The 22,480-nt window shown below is 35.6% G+C and overlaps 2 protein-coding genes across 2 annotated transcripts in view; one reads left to right on the top strand and one right to left on the bottom strand.

Annotated features, from left to right (window-relative positions):
• Positions 1–22,480, bottom strand: part of LOC108338177 (cysteine proteinase inhibitor) — an 83,377-nt gene that overhangs the window by 46,141 nt on the left and 14,756 nt on the right. The gene's annotated exons all lie outside the window — the stretch shown is intronic.
• LOC108336533 (uncharacterized) lies at positions 5,652–21,226 on the top strand. Its single transcript, XM_052880454.1, has 7 exons — positions 5,652–5,715; positions 6,070–6,151; positions 19,356–19,795; positions 19,869–19,995; positions 20,091–20,369; positions 20,456–20,560; positions 20,646–21,226. The coding sequence occupies exons 3-7, from the start codon at positions 19,359–19,361 to the stop codon at positions 21,141–21,143; spliced, it is 1,446 nt and encodes a 481-aa protein (XP_052736414.1). The 5' UTR covers positions 5,652–5,715; positions 6,070–6,151; positions 19,356–19,358; the 3' UTR covers positions 21,144–21,226.

Here is a 22,480-nt window from a genome sequence, read left to right as displayed (position 1 = left end):
CAAGCAAAAGAACAAGACTAATCGATCTAGGTCAAAAGTTAAGAAATAAAAGTATTCATCAAGGAAAAATTCCTCCATGTAACATTTGTAAAAAGACAAATCACTTGAAAAAAGATCGTTGGCATCAATATTGCAAGAAATTTGGTCACATGAAAAAGTATTATCATGATAAAAATAAGCATTAAGAAAACTTTGTGGAAGAACATAATAAAGAGCAACACTTATTCTATGCTAATCGAGAATCTACTAACAGAGAAGGAAGTTGGTACTTGGATAGTGGATGCAGTAATCATATGGCTAGAGATAAATCAAGGTCAAAGAAATGTCATGGTGGAGACAAAGAAATGTACAAAATTCATCAAGGACGTTTTATTAGTTCTCAATCTTAAAGAGAATATTTTAAGTATTGGCCAAATGATGGAGAATTGATATTCTCTTCACTTTAAGAAAGATACATGCAAAATTTATGAGAGCAGAAAGTTATAAATTGGTCAAGTAAAAATGGAGAAGAGAAATAAAAACTTTCCTATAAGCTTCAAAGCTAGAACTAATATTGCCATGAATGGAGAAGTTGATGACTCATGGCTTTGACGTAGGAGATTTGGCCACTTCAACACACATGCCTTAAAGTTTCTATATCAAAAAAACATGATGAGAGATCTTCATGCTTGAAGGGGAATAATGAATCATGCGAATGATGTCTCCTTGACAAATAACACTAATTACAAAGACTTACTGAAATTGATCCATACTGATGTTTATGGATCGATGAGGATGCCTCCACATCACAACAACATATATTTCATCCTCTTCATTGATGACTTCTCTAGAATGACACAAGTCTATTTCTTAAAGGTAAAGTCAGAAGTCTTAAGAGTATTTAAGAAATTCAAGACCCTTATTACTTATAAGTGATTGTGGAAAGGAGTACATATCTCGCGAGTTTGAAAAATTCTATGAAGATGAAGACATGGAGAGACAACTTATAGTCACATATATTTCACATCAAAAGGGTGTTTGATAATGCTAAATTATACCATATTTTAAGCATCATTTTAATGGCAAAATCAACTCCTTTCTTACTTATAACTTGCTTAATCCTCTTGTTTTGTCTTATTTTCTAAATAATTGTGTTTTTGGCTACTTTGATGTACTTTCATCAATAATCCCTTATTTTGTAGCTAAAAATGAGCTTGGAAGACTCTCCAACAATGTCTAAGGCTGAACCAACCATTAGAAGCGAGCAGATCTGCAGAAAAAGTGAAAATGATGCAGTGCTGAAAAGTCAGGCCCGGGCCCCCCCTGGCTGAGGGGCGCCCAAGCGCGACTGCACCAGGGCCAGTTTCTGCACAGAAAAGTGACCAGGTGCTAGTTTTGTGTGTTGGTCGCGCCCGGGCGTGAAAAAGGGGCGCCCGGGCGCGACTTTTTGCGAGAAGCTTGCGTCCGGGCGTGAGAAATGGGGCGCCCAAGCGCGACTTTTTCCGAGAGGCTCGCGCCCGGGCGCGACTGAGAGGGCGCTCGGGCGCGACTTTTGCTGATGTGTCAGATCCAGCTTATTTAACCCAGAAACGCGAAGGGGTTTGGGTCTTTGGTCATTTGGAGACGCGATTTCACTCAGAGGAGAGCTTGGAGGACTGCTAGGGTTCGTGGGAACACTCCCTTCTTCCTCTTGGGTTCTTCATCTTCTTCCATGGTCATCTTGTAAGCTTTAGGGTTCTCCATGGAAATGGAGAACCAAATCCATCTTTGTTGGGATTAGTTGTAGCCTTTGAATTCTTGTGTAATTGTTGAATGATTTGAATATATATATATATGCCTTTTCTATCAATTGCTAGTATTCTTGTTTCCAATCTTAAAGCTTGCATGTAATGGGAACGTTCATGGCTTGATTTTGGGGTTTTATGGATTATGGGAACGTAAGATGAAATCTTGAACTGAAATAAGAGTCCTTGTGGGTCATTGATTCTAGGAATGGAAGATGATTCACATGTTGTCTTAGATCCCAATTCTTTAATGCGGGTTTTGCTTGTTAGATTGCCAAGGAATTGGGGTTTGATAAGGAAAACCTAGGCTCTTTCACCTAAGGAATTAGGGCTAGAGTGTTTTAGTGGATTGACTTTAGTAAATTGATAGAGAGGAGATAAAATTGGTCATACACAAGAGTGCATTGGTGAAAACTAACCTTAGCAATGTCATTTCATACCATTTCTAGTCTTTTCCATTTCCAAGTGCCTTCAATACCAAAGTCCAACCTTGTAATTATGTATGAATTTACATTTCTGCACTTGTTCTGTATATTGATGTTGTTATTGAGTCTATATGAGTTGTTAATCTCACAATTCTCTAGTATTACGAGTCTCTTGGGAAAACGATACCCGGTCTTACCGGTTTATTACTTGAACGATTCGGTGCACTTGCCGAAATCGAGCCCAACAAGTATTTTTTGAGCTAACAAGTTTTTAGTGCCGTTGCCAAGGATTTGGGGATTGAACCCGAGTCCTAGCAACGGCTAACAAGTTAAATTGGGCCTCATCAGTGTTCAAAGAGAAAGAATCGTACAATCATGGAGATGACAAGATCAATGTTGATATGATATATCCTTTCTAGAAAAGAGTATGATTGTTACTAAATTTGAATCTTCTAAGAGGTACAACAAAAATAAATTAGAGAAGAATACGAAATAAAATAAGGATGGAAACGCCACAATATAACAGATTGATAAGTCAAGAGATTTACAACAAAGATGTCAATCTTTGATAAGAATCAGAGTTATAATCCAAAAATCAAAAGAATCATCTCTCAAATAATGCATATAATATGACTTGAAAGTGTTTACATAAACTTTTGGTACCTCTATATATAGGTACATAAGTTTAAGAAAACTTAAAAACTCTAAAATATAACTCAAAACCTAAAACACATAAAAATAATAGAAAACAAAAATTTCAAACTCAAACTTTTGTCTAGTGAGGTCCGCTCACCCACCGAACACAAATTAGCTTCCCCCAATGAATTTAACATTTTATAAAATTAAAAAGAAATTATAATTTATTTAATTTTCTAAATTATTATGTAACTATAAATGTTTTTATAAATGTTAATTTTCTCCTTTATGGAACATTTATCTTTAAATTGTAAGTGTTTTTGTTTAATTTCTTCTCATATATGTTTAGGAAATAATATATCATAAATGATAAGAGATTTTCAAGTGATACGAATTTGAGGTTAAATTTTGTTCAAAAAGAAAGGTATGTTGTTGTGTTGTTTCTTTGTTGCAAAGGAGGTTTCATAACACCCTAGCCGTTTTCATTACTTTGCGTTGAACCCTAACTTTCATGGCTAGCTCCCATTGAAACCTAGTTGCCGCCACTTGAACCTTAGCTTGTTTGACAACACCCTATTTTAAAAAACAATCAAGAAATGACATCGAGACAACCGATGTTATATGTGTTTCTCTTATTATATCGTCTTATACAACATAAGTTTCTAAACGATGTAATTAATATGTTATAAATAGTTGATACAATATGTCATTTTTGTAGTAGTGTGAATGGGTATCATTATTTTAAATGTCAGAAAATGTATAGGTAACATTTTTCAAGTCAATAACGTATAATTAAATTTTTTATTTTTCTGATATCAAAAGGACATAAGTTATCTTTTTCGGATTTATTGGAACCAAAAGTAGCGAAGGAAGACCAAGAGAATGCTGTTCAAAAAGTAAAACCGAAGGACTGCTAAATTCCAAAAGTAAAACCCAAGTATAGCTAGATTCCAAGAGTAAAGAAGAAAAGGTGGGTTATGTTCCACATACATCAAAATATCCTTTTGAGTATCTAACATTCTCTCCAGATTCTTAAATCGATCTATTTCCATCCAGAAGTTGTCGGAAGGTAACAGCAACAAAAGTAAAGGAAATGTCAATTACAAGCATATGAGAGAAAACTAGGCAACAAAACAACTTTCTTGAACTAAAAACTGATTAAAGCATTGAAAATCATTCATCCAAGCTCATTGCCAAACTTTTACATTATGATGATGGCCAAGTGAATCCATACAAGCTTTTTCTATTAAATAGACTGCCATTATTTGTCTCCAAATCAAGGGTTAAAGTTTGGAGATTTGCATAGTCTAAAAAGCTTGTTATAATTATTGTGTGTGGCAGTATCCACTATGTAATTTGTTTGAGGTTGTAATATTGAATTCTGAGATAATTTTACGTGTATTTATATCTCTTCAACTATTATGTATATCTGGGATGTCTATCTCATCAATTATGTGTATGTAGGACCAACTTAAGTGCATTTTGAAATCTACGGGTCTAAATTAAACTAGTATAACACTCTCTGTTGTAAGTTAGAGAGCTTCCTTCTAATTCTTTTCTCACTCTGGACTAATTGTTTTTATTAAAAATCACTACTAGAAAAATGGTATTTATATACGGAATTTTTTATACGGATTTTTATCCGTATATAATGTGAATTTTACATACGGAATTTTTATACGGATATGAATAATGGCAATACATACGGATTTTCCGTATGTAATTGGGGGAAAATTTTATATACGGATTATCCCTCTGTAATATCGTTATGTAATTAAAAAAATTTGCACGTGCACTGTTCTTAGAGTCTTCTCAGTCTCGATTGTTTCTTACTTTCGATTCTTCTCACTCTCCAGCCCTAACCTTCTCCCCCTTACTCTTCTTATTATGCATCCCTAACATTCTCCCTGCACTGTCTTCTTCCCTCCACTCATTCTCCGTGTCCGATTGCAACTCTGTTAGTCTTGAGCTCACACTCCTTCTCGAACGTAGTTGGCATTCGTTCTCCGAAATCGCTTTCACTGAAACGGTAACTTGGCATTCGTTCTCCGAACCGTAGTGTGGCATTGCAGGCATCGTTTTCCCTGAGTCGAACCGTAGTTGTCGTCATCCTCGAATCCCGGTCAGTAGTTGAAGCTTTGAGGTTAATTTTTTTCCTTTTGCTCTAGTTGTTGTCACATTGACCTATTTTTGGTTGTCGTTGTTTGGAGGTTTGAAATTGTGATTAAGGAAACGTAGGTTGGTTTCGTCGATGTGGAAGATATAAGCTGGAGCTGGCATTCTCTTCTACACCTTGTAAGTTTCAATTGTTTAGATTTAGGTTTGTGTTAAACCTTGAGTGTTATTGAAAATGGGTGTTCAGGGAGGGGACGGGATATGGGATGTTGACGGAGATGAGCTTTTGTGTTGAGGAGGTCGAAAAATGCATGAAAGTGTGTATTCCATTTATGTGTTTACCTCTGCATCCTGAAATAAGTGGTTATTAAAAGATTTGATAACTGTGACATTGTTTTGAAGTTATTTTGTGTTTAGATATTTGATTTGAAGGGAAAGAGTGAAACAACATTTCGGTGTTTTCATCCTTTAACGTGCAAATGTTTGAAAACAAGTAGCTTCTTTTGTTATAAGTAATAGGACAAGTGATGAAAATGTAAAATAATTTTCTTTACTAAGCAAACCCTTAATTACTTAAGCATTGTTCTTGTTATCATACAAGTCTTGTGCAAGTGTGAGGATAATAATGTTGTAGCCGTTGTAATCTTGTTTCATGATTTGAAGCTAGAAGATTATTATTTTATCTGGTTGCATGATATTCTTGCAGATGCATAATTTGTGTTTGGAATGCATTTGACGAAAGCTTAGTATACTCATTGACTGGGCATATTGAATCTGTAAGTGTTTAAGGTTGGTTTTGGTTTGTCTTGTTACTTTGGTTTGATATGATTTTCTTCTTTTGTAAATATAATATATGATGTCAGATTGTGGCTTTTTATGTGATATGTAACTGAAGCATCTTATCTGATGGCAAGTGTTGTGTTTAAGATTTTTTTTAAGAAGTTGGTCAGGATTTAGAGTATAATTTGATTAATGTTTGAAATGATTGATCTTTTTATTTATGATTACATGTAGAAGTATTTGTTTTCTACTAGTTTGGATACAAACATAAACATCTTTCTTACTGTTAGGATGTGTGCACCTGTGGAAGAGATTTATTGATATATTTTCTGAAATTCATGTTTATCCAGCCTCTTCAAACCAAGTTTTAAGTACTAAACTTAGCTGAAGATCTTGGCAGGAGATTGTTAGCTGTATTCGATACTCCTACAGGTATTACTCAATCTTGTATGTCAATGATGGTTGTGTTTTAGTTACTTATCTCTCATAATCATCTTTCTGAATACAGAAAAGGCCTGTATTGCATGTTTTATAATTTAAGATATATTATCTTGTAAGATCTTGTAATATTATGTTCATTTTTCAGTAATAAATTAATGTGTTGTTCTGGTGTTTATAAAAAATGGCAGCTTTTGTTTCTTGATTGCCCCAGACCTTACATTTTAACCTTGATTCTTTTCCCAATTATATTTACAACCCTTTAGAAATTACACAGTTAAAGAGGACCTATCAAATATCCTATAGATACACTGTATAAGAAATCAAAGAATGATCTTGTGTTGTATTTTATTGTGTATTGAATAAGGCTATTATAAGTCCTTAGACCAGGGAAAGCCTATAAGAGGGTGGTATAAACCTTAAGCATTTCAAAATATGAGCTTAATCAGATAAAGGGAGCTATATGTGGATGCATATAAAATTTAATACATATATTGACTGATTAGTTCCAATCATAGGATAAGAATTTGTCACCATTAGATAATTACCAATTATAGAAAGATTAAACCAGCACTATAGATGTCGAATTTGTCTGGCGAATTCAAGTGTTTAAAACATGAAACCACAGCTAGAATTATCGTCAGACATATTCCTTGCTGCTGACATTTGCTCCACCACCACAGCTAGCCCACGACTGAAATCTTCCCAGCATTGAAACCTCCCATGATATTCATTTGATCTTGAACCATTTCTTGCATCATCTTTTCCACATTATCCATGTGTGACTCCATTCTCATACGCACCATACCCTATTTTGTGTCCCCCACAGAACCAACTCTAAATACCAATTGATAGATTCAACCAATATTATAGAACAAAGAAGACACGTTCTTGGTAGGTTCTTATTGAAACAAGCATTGTTTCTACCAATATGGTACAAGACTGTAAAACATCAACACAGAAGGACTTTCGAGTTGTCCTCAAACTCCCACAACCTATTACTTCCTAGGAAATATCAACAACCTCGTTTCCCTCCCACCACAGTGACTACTTATAATAGCCAGTTTATATGAAAAAAAGAAACATTTACAAGAGGTTATAACTGTCATATTCAGTTATACCTCTTATCCCTCCTCTTATAACCAATTCCAAACCTATCACATTTCCCTTTTGTATCCTTGATAGAATAGTTGTTTTGTGTTGTATTCATCTGTAACCTAAAATGGTAAACTCTATTGTATTTTTCTTTCTTTTCTTGAGCTTTGGTTCTAAGCCAGTGGTCCTTACACACACACATATGAATATAAATCAGTAAATCAGTAGAGAGATCTAGTCTGAAGCTCTTTTTGTCATATATACTCCAAGTATTCTGATCTGGTCTGCTTTGGTCAATACTGTTTATGCTCAGTTTTGTTGTGTATAAAGCTTGAGACAAGTTTCTTTTATGATTTTAAGCATGTCTCAAGTGATAGCAACTCTAATCAATCACAGAATTGAAAAATGAATGGTTTAGTTGATTAAATTCTGGATTTCAAAACTGTCACAATTTTAAATGAAGTGTTTGCACCGTGCTTGCTGTCTTTGTGTGGTTTTAGGTCACTTTAAATGTTGTAGCTGATATCCTGCAGTTAGATCTAGTGTTTAGGCATTCTTTGAGTCTTTATTTGAACCAGCCAGCTTTGAATCTACTGTTTTATTAAATCTGCAAAAGTTTTCAATGCATTTTTCGACATTTTAAACAACTGCTGCTGTCATATGAAGCCACTGGCTGTGTCTATGTATTCTAACCAATTGAGCAAGTGTATGTTGTCAATTGAAAGTTGTGTGCAATTTTCAAATGGTCCTTGAGAAGCCTATATGCACAATTGACCTTTAAACCATCACATTTTGCTGCATTTTAAGCTACAACTGTTGTGAATTATAGAATCTGATTGTTTCAGTGCAGTTTAAACATTTGTGCATGTGTCTTTTACCGTTTGAAACTTGTAGTTACTGTTCATTTGGTTAATTTTACACCAGCACTGCAAAATCAGTTTCCAACCATTGATTTGGTTATTTTTTTTTAAGTGGACTAGTGAGTTTCGGGTGTGGTCTTTTTCCTTGCTGTTTGACAGTTTGAACACCTTCAATTTAATCATATAAAGTTGTTATATGATAAATAAATAAAAATTAATACTATGTTGTTATATGATATCTCAAAGCAAAGAAAAGAGCCTGAGTAATGATTCCTCAAGATAATGCATCCATCTCTCCTCTTCACCTTGATTGTTTAACACAACTTCAACCTAAATTTTACAAAACCAAAACAATATATTCTGCATGAGCAATATCTAGTAGTAAAATTTAATATTACGTATATATATATATATATATATATATATATATATATATATATATATATATATATATATATATATATATATATATATATATATATATATATATATATTCACCAAATGCATTAATTCTCTCCCGTAGTGATGGTGCAACAAAGTACCTAGGAAGCAACTTCATTGGTTTATTGGAGCAATTTAACTCTCATTTTGAGCACATTAGAATTACAAAATATAATAGAAAATAAAAAGCAGGGAAGGGGAAGGGATGTCTGTAAAACCTGTTACATTTTAATTAATTTCACGTGTCAATTTAGGGACTTGAGCAACCCACATCTATGGGACCAATTTAGAATGCTTTACGTAATTTTATAGGCTAAACAAAAGACCTAGGAGGGACATCTTAACTTGAGCAAAATTTCACCACCTTTTCATTTCACCTTTACTCATCATGAACCTCAATCTATTCTGCACATCACCTTTCAATATTACTATTAACTCACATATTTAGAAATCTATAAGGAATCATCCATAACATATTTCATTTAGGGTGCTGGTTCCATTTTTGAGAATGATAATTAGATGTTTGTGATTTTATTCTGCTATAATATGTGTTTATTTTTTGTTGAAATTTTATTCTGACTTTGATATAGGAGCTGAAGTGGTTGAGAATTGTGGGGAACCTCATTGGGAAGGCTTAAAGTGTTGTACAGTGAAGCAAAAGATCTATCAGAAACTGAAGCAAGGTATGTTTACTCCTGTGTTTTGCTCTGTGTTGGATTCTTTGTTCCTTGTGTGTATGGTGTGGTTGTCCTGTGTGTGGTCTGATTTCTTAGGACTCCAGTAAGATGTGTTGTTTGTCTTGACTGTGAACTATGTTAATCATCAGGTAAAAATTTCCCCCAATTTTGTAGTAAAACAGTGAAATCAAAACTCAAGTAAGTGGTTCTAACCTTGTATTTGGATTAATTTTCCCAAATTAATGTTGGAGTTGTGATGTTTTCTTGGATTTTAGTCAATGAGTTTGTTTTCTTTAATTTATTTATTTATATTGTATTCTATTTTCTATATTTAGCATTTATAGATATATTTATTAATTGTTTTTCTACTATTGGCTATCATGCCTTCTGCCATATTTTTATTTTGTTTTCTTGTACATTAGAATGAGTGCTGCAAGCAGCACCATTGCTTGTTTTGGAATCCTTATTTATTACTTTGGTTCTTTAGTAAACAATACCCCAAACATTCTTTTTCCAATTTATAAATGTAGAGTAGAAGCCTAGTTTTTGAATAATGTGATATAGGAAACAATGACCTTAAAGTCCAATTTCCCATCTTACAAACTTCCTTTCCCTAACAAACAGTGACCTTACAAACTTCACCACTACCCTCTAATATCAAGATAATATCTTTAGATATTTACTGTCTTTCTACACTCCTCCATAAGAGGATGTTTACTGAGTGTCAGCTTGTTACAAGAAAATAATTCACTGCCTTGCAAGTTCAATGTTTAAAAACATAAAAATCAAAATTGACTGAAAACAATGGTTGGAGAAACAACTCTGGGATTTGGGACAAAGTTGTGGCCTTTGCATTTGGAATAAAGTTGGGACTTGTGAGTTTAGAAAATAGTTGGGGTCATTGCAGGAATTACTAGGACCAATGGTAAATTGGCAATAGTTGGAGCTAGTGCATCTAGCAACTAGTTGGGGACAGTGAATTTAGGGAAAAACCAGGACCAATGCATTATGGAAAAAGTTGGGGCCAGGGCATTTAGGTTACCCATCACGGTTATTGAATCTGGGGAAAATCTGGGGTGAATTCATATGAGAAAACACCTGGATCAGTGTGTCTAGGTAAAAGTAGAGTTCCACATAAATGCTCTTCACCTACATAGAATCTGTTGGATGATTAACAAAATTTGATCAAGGTTCTGTTCTTCTTATCTGTCTACATATGGAAATAATTGAACATATTTTCTCTGTACATAGTGATTCTTCAATAGTTTCTTCACATACTCCAACTTTTCTTATAAGGAGGAGATAAACTCACTCATCACAGCTCGGAACCTTGTAGGTGTCAGCTACAATTTCTAATAACCTAATCCATTAAGTCGAAGTTCTTTGAGCACGCACACTCCAATAAAATCAATTCTATTCCTGTGAAGGAATCACCTCTTATACTGAGTTCTTCTTGCTCTTGCCTCCTTCTTACAAGCATAATTTATGCTTGTTTTCCTCTTAGCATTTCCTAATTTGACAGTTTATTTTTTAATAACAAAATATCCATGGTGTCACTGGCATTTTTTTGGCTTTGTCTGGTAATGACATATGGTCACATGATTCTGCCAGTCTTGTTCCATTTCAAATATTGAAATTATTTTTCAGCTCTTCCTAATCCTCCTCCTCATTTTGTTGAGGCTCAATCAAAGTATGCCCCTTCTCAACTCCAACTCCAAAACTTCCATCTTCTCTTCTTGCCTTGCTAGGTGATTTGTAACATGTCCATCTCCTCACTCCACTAACACTATTATTCTTTCATGATCTTTTTCCACACCATTGACACCAAAGTTCTCCTTTCTTCATTATTTGTATGAACCCATGTACCCCAACTCACTCAAACCTCACTTCCACTCCTCTCATACTTAAAACTCGTTCTTTTCTCTTCAAACAATGGAAGAGAATACTCAATACTCTCTTACCCGCACTCTTGGTCAAAGAGTATAGATAAGTGCCCCAACAATGTATACTTAATGCAAGAGGCTAAAAACAAGATATCCACAATATACATGGTTTTAAAGTGTATCCATGACACTTTTTCATACACAAACAACATCCCAAAGTATCCAACCATGTGTACTCTTTATAACAACATCACTTTTCATAAAGCATGAACATCTATACCCCATGTAATATGCCAAACCTTGTAAACTAACATGACTAAGTACTTACCTAACATTACCTTCCAAGGAGCAGTGATGGAAATTCAATTACTTGATTGTTTAGTGTTGAACTTTCAATTAATTTAGCCTTGTATTAAGTAATGGCTAATTTGTCGTTAATTGATATGTATACAGAACATGGATCAAGTTCCACCAAATCGTTCATGGATGTACGATAGGTGTTATAGAGGAAGAGGTGCGTTGAAAGAGTCATTTGTATTGGGTGTTGAAGAGTTTATAATTAAAGCTTGTGAACAAGACCGTTATCAAAGAGATGGGGGGCTTCGATGTCCATGTTCAAAGTGCGATTGTACAAAGATTTTGAACGAAAGAGTTGTGAAGGTTCACCTGTATAAAAACGGTTTCAAGCCTAATTATTTCATTTGGGAGGATCACGGGGAAACCATGCAAGAAGCTGATTTAGATAATGATGTCACTTTCAGGGGTGTGGAGACAGAAGGTGAACCAAATGAACAAGTTATCACGATGGAAGACATGGTCCATGATGCTCTCATACAAAGACAACCCTTCCAAGCATCAAATTCTTCTAACATAGAAGAGGCTCCAAATGAAGAAACTCAAAGGTTTTATAACCTTTTGTTGCAGGCAAATACGCCTTTGTATGAAGGAGCATCAGACTCCAAATTATCAATGTGTGTGAGGCTTTTAGCTTGCAAGTCGAATTGGAATATTCCTAACCAATGCATAGATTTTTTTGCAAAAATGCTTTTGGATGTAACACCACACAAATGTGGTTTACCGAAAACTTACTACGATGCAAAAAAGATAGTGTCGAAGCTGGGATTACAGTCGCAGAGGATTGATTGTTGTGTGGATGGTTGCATGCTATTCTATGATAATGAATATGGTAAGATGGATGGAGCGTTAGTTGAATGCAGATTTTGTGGGAAGCCAAGGTATCAACAACACAAGACAGGAGCAAGTTCAAAAAAAAAAGTTCCCGTTAAATCCATGTTCTATTTGCCAATAATTCCAAGACTTCAAAGATTGTATGCCTCAAAAGAAACTGCAACAGAAATGACATGGCACCATCACAACAAGTCGTCAAATGGTGTTTTGCGTCATCCATGTGATGGAGAGGCGTGGAGGCACTTTGATAGAGTACATCGTGATTTTTCCATTGAGCCACGCAATGTTCGACTTGGTTTATGCTCCGATGGTTTTAATCCATATGTGCAGGCATCATCTATACCATATTCGTGTTGGCCAGTAATTGTCACGCCGTACAACCTGCCTCCAGAAATGTGCATGTCTAAACCCTACATGTTTTTGACTTGTCTCATTCCGGGGCCATTCAATCCAAAAGTACGCATTGATGTATACCTAGAGCCCTTGATAGATGACTTGAAAAAGTTGTGGAGTGGTGTCATAACATACGATATTTCAAGGCGACAAAACTTTATCATGAGGGCAATGCTAATGTGGACAATTAATGATTTTCCTGCTTATGGTATGCTGTCTGGATGGAGCACCCATGGTAAATTGGCTTGTCCACATTGCATGGAGCATTCAAAGGCTTTTAGATTATATAATGGGCGAAAAAATTCGTGGTTTGACTCCCATCGGAGGTTTTTACCAAATGACCATGCCTTTAGGAGAAATAAGAATGCTTTCAAAAAGGGGGAAGTGGACATGGAAGACGCGCCACCATATTTGACGGGAACAGAAGTTTGGAATAGAGTTAATGGTTATCCTAAAGTAACTGAAAATGGTGCACCAAGAATAGATGGATACGGTGAGTGGCATAATTGGACGAAAAAAAACATCTTTTGGGATCTACCATATTGGAAGGATAATTTGTTAAGGCATAATCTTGATTTCATGCATATTGAGAAGAATTTTTTTGACAACATTTTTAATACTGTGATGAATGTCAGTGGAAAGTCAAAAGACAATGAAAAGGCCCGAATGGATTTAGGCTTGTATTGTAAACGAAAAGACTTGGAGCTCAAAACTCATACAAATGGAAAGATGTACAAGCCAAAAGCTAATTATACACTTTCAGTAGACCAATCAAAACAGGTCTGTCAGTGGTTGAAAGATCTTAGGATGCCAGACGGATATTCTTCTAACTTGTCAAGGTGTGTTGATGTGAATAGGGGAAAGGTCATTGGGATGAAAAGTCATGACTGCCATGTGTTTATGGAATGCTTACTTCCTATAGCGTTTAGTTCTTTACTGACTCATGTTCTCAATCCCATTACAGAAGTAAGTCATTTCTTTAGAGATTTATGTTGTACAACATTGAATGAGGTCGACCTTCGGAAGATGGAAGAAAACATTCCAATCATTATTTGCAAGATGGAGAGAATATTCCCCCCCTCATTCTTTGATTGTATGGAACATCTCCCTGTACATCTTCCATATGAGGCAAGACTTGGTGGACCGGTCCAATATAGGTGGATGTACCCATTTGAAAGGTGACAATATCTCATTCAAGTGTTGAATTTAGATGCAACACATATTGAAACTAACATACCACTTTCTTAAATTGTAGGTTCATGGGATATGCTAAACGTTCAGTTAAGAATAAAGCTAGGGTTGAAGGATCAATAGTGGCATCATATTTGCACAAAGAAACAACTCATTTTTGTTCACACTACTTCAAGAACTTTATGTTAACACCACAAAGCATAAGAAATGAAGTAGACACTGAAGTTGAAAGGACAACATTATCAGTGTTTGACGAAGGTGGTCGTCATTCTGGGAGGGAATCAACTCATTGGCTAAGTGACGAAGAATTGAGATCAGCTCATGTTCATCTCTTGATCAATTGCAATGAAGTTCAACCTTATCTTCAGTAAGGCTCCAAATAAATTGCATTTGTCTATGGATTTTGTTTTTAAGTATTAAATTGATATTGACTGAATAATCTCATACCTATGGACAGCTCATTCTTACATACCTATCAACTTTCAGAGTCAAACAGTTCGACACATATACATGCAAATTTCCCATTGTGGTTCAGGGATCAAGTACAACTTATCAAATTCTTCGACATAAATTTGTTATTCACATATTGATTCATTTTTAATTATATTGAATAGGTTCATATATTTTTGTAGGTTCATAACGATCCTTTAAGTGTCAGAAACCAACATCTTAGAGATTTATCACTTGGTCCTTTAAGATGTGTGAAGGAATGGCATACCTACTTTGTCAATGGATATAAATTTCATACCCATGCATGGAGCCAGGGCAAGAAGACTATAAATAGTGGGGTTCATGTTAAAGGCCTTACAGAAGGGGGTGAAGATGATTTCTATGGTGTCATTAAGCACATATATGAGCTCGAGTATAATACCTCAACCATTGAAAAGAAGGTTGTATTATTTTATTGTGATTGGTTTGATCCATCAAGAATAGGGACAAGAGTGGATTCAAAGTATGGCACTGTGGATATTCGAATGGATAAAAGATATATCTTGTTTGATCCTTTTATAATTGCACATAATGTAGAACAAGTGTATTATGTACCATATCCTGCATCGCGCACCGACAAACGGGGTTGGTGTGTTGCAATAAAGACCAAACCTAGAGGTCGTATAGACTCTAATGAGGTAGATGCCATTGAGCCATACCAAGTGGAGGAAATGTCACATGTTAATGACATCATTCAAGTTGAAGAAGTTATCCGATTGCAAGATATAGAAGCCGGTCTTGAAGAAGTGGACCCCAACAATGTACCATCAGTTGAACGCTATATGGATGAAGAAACAAGTGAATCGGAAGAAGAATGCAGTGAAGAGGGACAAAGTGAAGATGACGATGAAGATTCATTTCACAGTTCTAGCAGTGAATAGAGTTACGATGTGTTGGTGTACTACATTGTATTGTAAAATTTTATAGTTAACTATAAACTAGTTTAGGAAAACTGTAATGTACTTAAAAACAGCTCAAAGTAACTGATCTGAACTATTTTTTAGTTCAGTACAATTCAGTTAACTGTTTTATTCATGAAAATCTAATCTCTTTACTGGTTTAAACATCACATGATTTTTACAAATAAATCTTTTATATTTTAATCTTCAAGAATATAAAAGATTGGATTATTCACCTCCTGCTTCCAAACTGTAGATCTATCTATCCATCTTTTTTTGTTGTCTTTTATACTTTTAAAATTAATAATTACTCTGCTTTTATCTGGGTGTTGTTTCCCCTCGCATAATTACTCTGCTTTTATCTAAGTTTGTAATACGTGTTGAATGTGGAGTGTAGTTTTGTGTTCATTTTAGTAGCTCTTGGGTTTGATTGTGAAGTCTATCGTCTTTTGGCATCTTTTAGAATTGGATCAACTACTAATAGTTAGATCATCCAATAACGGATTATAGAGCAATTTTCAATCTATGGTCCTAAGAGGGTATTATGTCGTGTGGTGATCTGATGTTGACATTAGTTGGGTACATCTTAGTTGAAGATATTTGAATATTTGGAAAGAAGATAAGTCAGTGGTTGTAAGAAGAGACAAGGTTTTGATTATTTGCTTAAATTATAAGTATAAACCAGATTCAGTTTCATAGTCACGTGGAATTCACATGGTCACCATCTATCCTTTATATGGGTCACACATGTACCCTGCTACACTGACTAAGGTGACCCCATAACTCTAAAGATTAGTGTTTGTTTTGGATATCACACTAGTAAAAAATAGGGTTTTTAAATCGCGTATTATGCCTCGGTTTTTGAAAACCCGAGACATATAAAAACGCGGTGGCAAAAATGTAATTTTAGAGACACTATATGCCTCGGTTCTTTTAAAACCGCTTTTGAAAAGAATATACTGCACCGGTTCTTTTTAAACCCGCTTTTAAAAAAGTATACTGCACCGGTTCTTTTTAAACCCGCTTTTGAAAATAGTTTACTGCACCGGGTTGGAAATAACCGAGGCCTATATTTGCCTCGATTAGGGTTAAAGTTTGAAACTTTATTATTCACTTTCAGTATTCTTCTTCCCGCAAAACGCAAAACCTCTCAGACTCTGCTCTCATATCTCGCGCTCTCGCTCTCGTTCTCATCTTTGCCTCCCTCCCTCTGATTTCTCCTCTCCACCAAACCCATCATCAGCGCCGCAAGCATCGCCGGCCACCACGCACAAACCTGCAAGCACTGCCGTTCCATCTCGCCTGCTACTGCATCGCCTCTCGAGTGAAGAGCAAGCGGTGGCCAGATCCAGATCCAGATCCAGATCCAGATCCCGTGCCAGTGGTGGAGTCGCTTGCCGCTTTCCGTCAAGTGCCGCTTCGCGCTCGCCGCTTGCCGTCGTTCGCCGCTTCGCGCTCGCCGCTTCACGCTCGCCGCTTCGCGCTCGCCGCTTGTCGTCGGGTGTCGCTTCCCACTTCCCGCTTGCCGTCGGGAGCCGCCTGCCATTGATGATTTTCAGTAACTGGGAAATGGGGTTTGAGGCTGGGTTTCAAAAGTTTGAATCCTTGGTTTCTTTGATTTTTCTTTTCATTTGTTATATGCTCTGTAATATATTTGAACTATTATTTTCTGATGTATCTGAACTTTCATGCTTTGTAATGATTTTGGGATTATATTTTCTGATTTTGTTTCCATTTGATATATGCTCTGTAATGAACAAGATCTCTGTAATGAACTTTGTTATATGCTCTGTAATGTATCTGAATTGATCTCTGTAATGAACTTTGGTGCTCTGTAATGAATCCCAGCAGGTTCAGCAGTATTTTGAAATTTTTTTTATTGAATTTTCTAAGATACGGTCTCGGTTCAAAGAAGGACCGAGGCAAAAATCGATCTCTTTTTGACCCGGTTCGCAACCGAGTTATTAAACTTATCCTTTTTACCTCGTCTTTATATGCCTCGGTTCTGCAACCGGTGCCTATAAACGAAATTAACCGGTGCCATTTCCGTATCCTGTACTAGTGTCACTTTTTGAATGGCTGACTTGGCTCTGTCCTTACTAGCAAATGGCAAGTTTCAAGTTAGTCTGCCCAGCTTGCTGCTAAATTTGAAGATGCCATAACACAAAAGTTGAGCTCATTAGTGGGATTTGTTAGAATCAGTAATAAACCTATCTGACTAAGCAATTATTGGGGTAGGACTTGGGTCATATTCCCCTGTTGAAACATAGTGAACTGGTGTCGTGATGCGAAGAAATTGTTTGTAAAATGGGAACGTCCTCATTGTTAGTCAACTATTTTGGCCTTGTTCCACATCTTGAAAGAAAGTCCATCTTGAACCAAGGGTGTTCTAAATTTTGGATAAAAAAGTAAATTGAATCTGATTTTATGCACACATACTAATATATATATATACTACACTCGAATTTGTTTGACGGATGACTAGGATGAAGAATATGCCTTCAACTAGAACGTAGAAAAAGTTCTCTATGGTGAGAACTTTGAATGGACATTCATCAGCGATGACATTGTCATCGATATGATGATTGAAGAAGCCAAGAATCTGCTTCGCATGTGTAGGAGAACCACTCTGCACTCTAACCCCTCCAGGAAGGTAACGGAGCTAGAGAAGTTTGCCCTCTTCAATCTGCTGACCAACAACCCCTTCAACCTTAGCCAACTACAATCCAAACATAGAAGAATGCTATTGCTCCCTTCTCATCTTCAAGATTCTAACTCAGATGATAATCCTAAACATAAAAAAGTAAATTGAATCTGATTTTATGCACACATACTAATATATATATACTACAGTCGAATTTGTGGCTGTATATCCTCCTTGTCTCGTAGTCTTATCTGCTTGGTACTCAACATCTCCCAACTTATCCTCAGCTTTCAAATCCTTCAGTGTAAAACATCGCATTCAATTAACCAAATGAATAAACATCTAACAGTGAGCTGATTTGTTAATGAGCATGCAGAATCATTTTTGAACTATTTGAATGAGCCAAAGATAAACATATAACAAAAGGGATGTGGATAATGTATAATATATATGAACCAGAAAACTGTGAACCCTTATACAGGCAAAGTCTAAAACTGCATATTGCAGGCAATATGCAGATAGTTACCATGACTCTCGAATGGAATGTTACAGCTTGAAAGCAGCAACAACTCTGAGAGAAATAGGAAGGAAAGCTTGCTTGTAGTGCAATCCGTTTGAAAAGTGTGCTTTATTTATAATGATCACCCAGTTGCTTTCATGGCAAGGGTGACACAGAAAACATGCTAATGAGTAATCATACAATGCTTTGTAAGAACCCAAAGACTCAGAAAACTAAAACTAAGAAACTGAAAGTTGTTGGAACGAATGAACTGTATCTAATGGAATATGTTTCTGCCTTGTATACCCGTATCTAATGGAATGTGTTTCTGCCTTGTATACCCGTGAGTGGAAATCAGAAATGGGTCAACTGTCTATGACAGGTTACAAATGTGAGATTGCTAATCTGACTTAAAACCTACACTAGCTATATTTATAAGTAACTCAAGTGACCAGTTTATAAGTCCAACTCTTTTCCAGCTCTTCATCTTCAGATGTAATGACTTGCTATCTCAAGTTGCATAAGAATAATCTGAACTGTCCATTAGAGTTTTTGACTGGCAGCAACAAGTTGACTACTCTTCACAGCACCTAGACCAGCTTACCAACAATATCTCTCCAGTTTACTGCACTATAAAATGAAGTTTTTTCACTGCAAAAAAAAAAACTTCATTTTATAGCTAACAAATCCCATAGCAGAAGCCACTTACCACCCTAATAGAAACCAATTTAGTGGAAGCCACTTACCACCCCAATAGAAACCAACAAATCCCATAGCAGAAGCACCTTTCCTTTTCAAGGCTTCAATAATAGGTTTTGCAATTTTTCCCTGCACATTTAATAGGTAATATCATAATAACACAAAATGTTCTTTTCTTACTTTTCCTTTCCATTCAATTGTAAAAATAAATTGACCGTACAATTTTGTTTTTTGTTCAAGAATATGGCATCAGATGGTTGTGACCCTCCTATTCCACCTTCAGCAAAATCAGAAAAGGAGAAGGGCAAGAAGAAATCTTATATGGTCAAGTTGTTAAACCGTTTCAATAACGTAAATGCTTCAAGTAGTCAGCCATCTACACCTACCTCTACCTCCACTGCTAGATTTGTTCCACCACCATTACAAGTTCCTGGTTTGACACCTACTCCACCACCAATTCCACCTTCGTTGGAAGTTCCTCCTTTGACACCTAGTTCACAACAATTTGCTGCTGATCAATGGAGATCACCCTCCCCCCATGTTGGTTCTAACCCAACAACTCCCACAAATATGCCATCACCATCTCCTATAGGGGATAACCCTCCACGTTCAAGTTCAGCAGCCAATGACTTTGAAGATGTTTCCAACAATCGTCCAATCATTACACCTATTGGAGGAGGGTAAGAAAACATCAATTTAATGTTCCAAGCATATACTGTATTATTCTAATATTTCACTTTTATTTTGCTATAGCTTTTATCCAACAAAAACAGCATCCAAAGCAATCACAGCCACCATCAAGGCACAGTTTGATGAGCCATGGGTGACATGGGGACAAATACCTCAGACACGAAGAGATGTTTTCTTTGAGCGTTTTAGGGTACACTTGTGTTCATTTACATTATGTACTACACTTAATTTTAAATGTTAAGGTCCTCAATTATCTTATCCAATATTCATCTTTTTTGTCAACAGAGAAAGGTTTCATGGAGGTCTAACCATGAAGAAAAGGTGAAAAAAAATTTCCACACAAAAGCATCTCATAGATTATCTGAGATGTTTAAAAAAGCTCGAACAGAAGGAAAAAAACCTGATTGGATGGGGGATATTGTTTGGAATGGTCTTTTGGAGAAGTGGAACATGCCACTTTATAGACAAAAATGTGAAATGGCCAAAAAGAACAGGACATCTGACAAGGGTGGTTGTTTGCACACTGGGGGATCCATTAGCGTGCATGAGCATGCAATTCGTCTGGTACATATAAATTTATTTTTACATTTCTATACGGATAAACTTTAAAAATATTTGATGTTAACAACTTACATCTTCTTTGCTTGCAGTCACAGGAGCTTGGTCGGTCAGTGCATGTTGATGAAATATTTCAGCAGACACATATTCGAGCATCAACAGGAGAATTTGTCGATGAAAGGTCTAGGCGGACACATGTTAGTTTCTACTAACTTATTCTTTATTAGGTTATATAATTCTTAGGTCTATCTATTTAACGATAATCATGTATTCATTTAACAGGAAGAGTTTGAAGCCAGATTTTCTCAAATAAGATCTGAGACAGCATCCGTTGGGGCTTCAACATGTGCTCCCCTAGACCCTGCAGATGAGGAAAGATTGAGGAACCAATGTTGGTTGGATGTTGTTGGTGGAAGGTACAAGGGACGCGTATACGGCATTGGAAATGTCAGTGCTCAAGATGACTGTGTCGATAGTTACATACAACAGACACAGGCATCTTCTTCTCAGCAACCGATTGCAGAGGACATTCTTAACCTCCACACACGAGTATCAACCCATGATGACCAACTTCGACAGATGAACTCTCAATTGCAAGGCTTTATTGGTGTCATGATGCAGTATCTTCCACCTCCTGCAGCCGCAATTGCACAACAATTTCTTCAATCCCAGAATCAGCCACAAGCTAATGTTCAACCACAACAACCACAACAACCAACAGATCAACCACAGCAACCAACAGATCAACCACAAGATGATACTGTTTATGGAGATTACTAGTTATGTTTTTAGAAGTAGGACATGTGTATGACTCACACTTATTCCCTCAATGACTTTTTTCATGTTATTTGAACTTATTATGATTAACAATTATGTAAACTTTCTTATTATGATTAATGTGAAATGCATGTTTGTAGGTTTTAAAGACTTAATTTATTTATCAAATTTGTGAATGGATATAATGTCCAGGTCTTGTGAATTTGTCTGTGTGGTATTATGGGCAGGTCTTGTAAATTGTCCCTTTTTGGATGTTGGATGACCAGGTCCGCTATTCAAGTCAAGCTGTATGTAATTTATATACGGAATATCCGTATATAAATTATATACAGAATATCCGTATATAACTTATATACGGAATATCCGTATATAACTTATATACGGATAATCCGTATATAAGTTACATACGGATATTCCGTATATAAGTTATATACGGATTATCCATATATAAGTTATATACGGATTATCCGTATATAAGTTATATACGGATTATCCGTATATAAGTTATATACGGATATTCCGTATATAATTTACATACGGATAATCCGTATATAAGTTATATACGGATATTCCGTATAAGTTACATACGGATGATCCGTATGTAATCTTATCTACGCCCTTTTTATATACGGATTTTTGACCGTATATAATCCGTATATAACACCACTTTTTATACGGATTTTCGATGTTATATACGGATTTTGGCCGTATATAAATCCGATTTTTCTTGTAGTGAATTAAGGTAAAAGAAAAGTTTTCCGTTAGATAAAGAGGAGTGAAATTAAATAAAATATAAATAAAATTTAAGATTTTTCACTATTCATTGTCATCAAATCTCTTTTACGTTTTAATTTATTATGTGTTTTGTAGATCAAGGGCAGAAGAAAACCAAGACTAAGTTTCTGTACTGATGTACTGATATATCAGTTTTCAGTTTCTGTTTTATCAGTTTTGTTTTTTATGTTTTGTACCTATTTATAGGAACTTCTTTTGTACGTTTCAGGGACTAATTCTACATCAAAGTATATGTTTTACACATTCAGTTCTCTCTGCCTCTCTTTCCTCTTTCTTCTCTCTCTTTTCTTATATGTTTTCTTGCATGAAGGTCTCACCATGAGAATTTTTAAATCTTTTTCTACTATGAAACAGAATACCAAACCAGAAATTACCATATTCAATACTTAGGGAGTGCTAAAAAACAAAACAATAATTTTTGAGTTAGTTTTGTACGAAGGTGTCTTGTAGGAATTTGAGGGAAGAGTTGGAATCCTATGTGTAAAAGTGGCTTGCTATAATCTCTGACCCTATAGTATAGATTATTGGATGTGATAAGGCTTTTC

The sequence above is a fragment of the Vigna angularis genome, chromosome 7, assembly GCF_016808095.1.
Source record: "Vigna angularis cultivar LongXiaoDou No.4 chromosome 7, ASM1680809v1, whole genome shotgun sequence".
In the NCBI taxonomy this organism is placed as follows: Eukaryota; Viridiplantae; Streptophyta; class Magnoliopsida; order Fabales; family Fabaceae; genus Vigna; species Vigna angularis.
The sequence above is the reverse complement of the archived record's forward strand: the minus strand, read 5'-3'. Positions and strand labels throughout refer to the sequence as shown.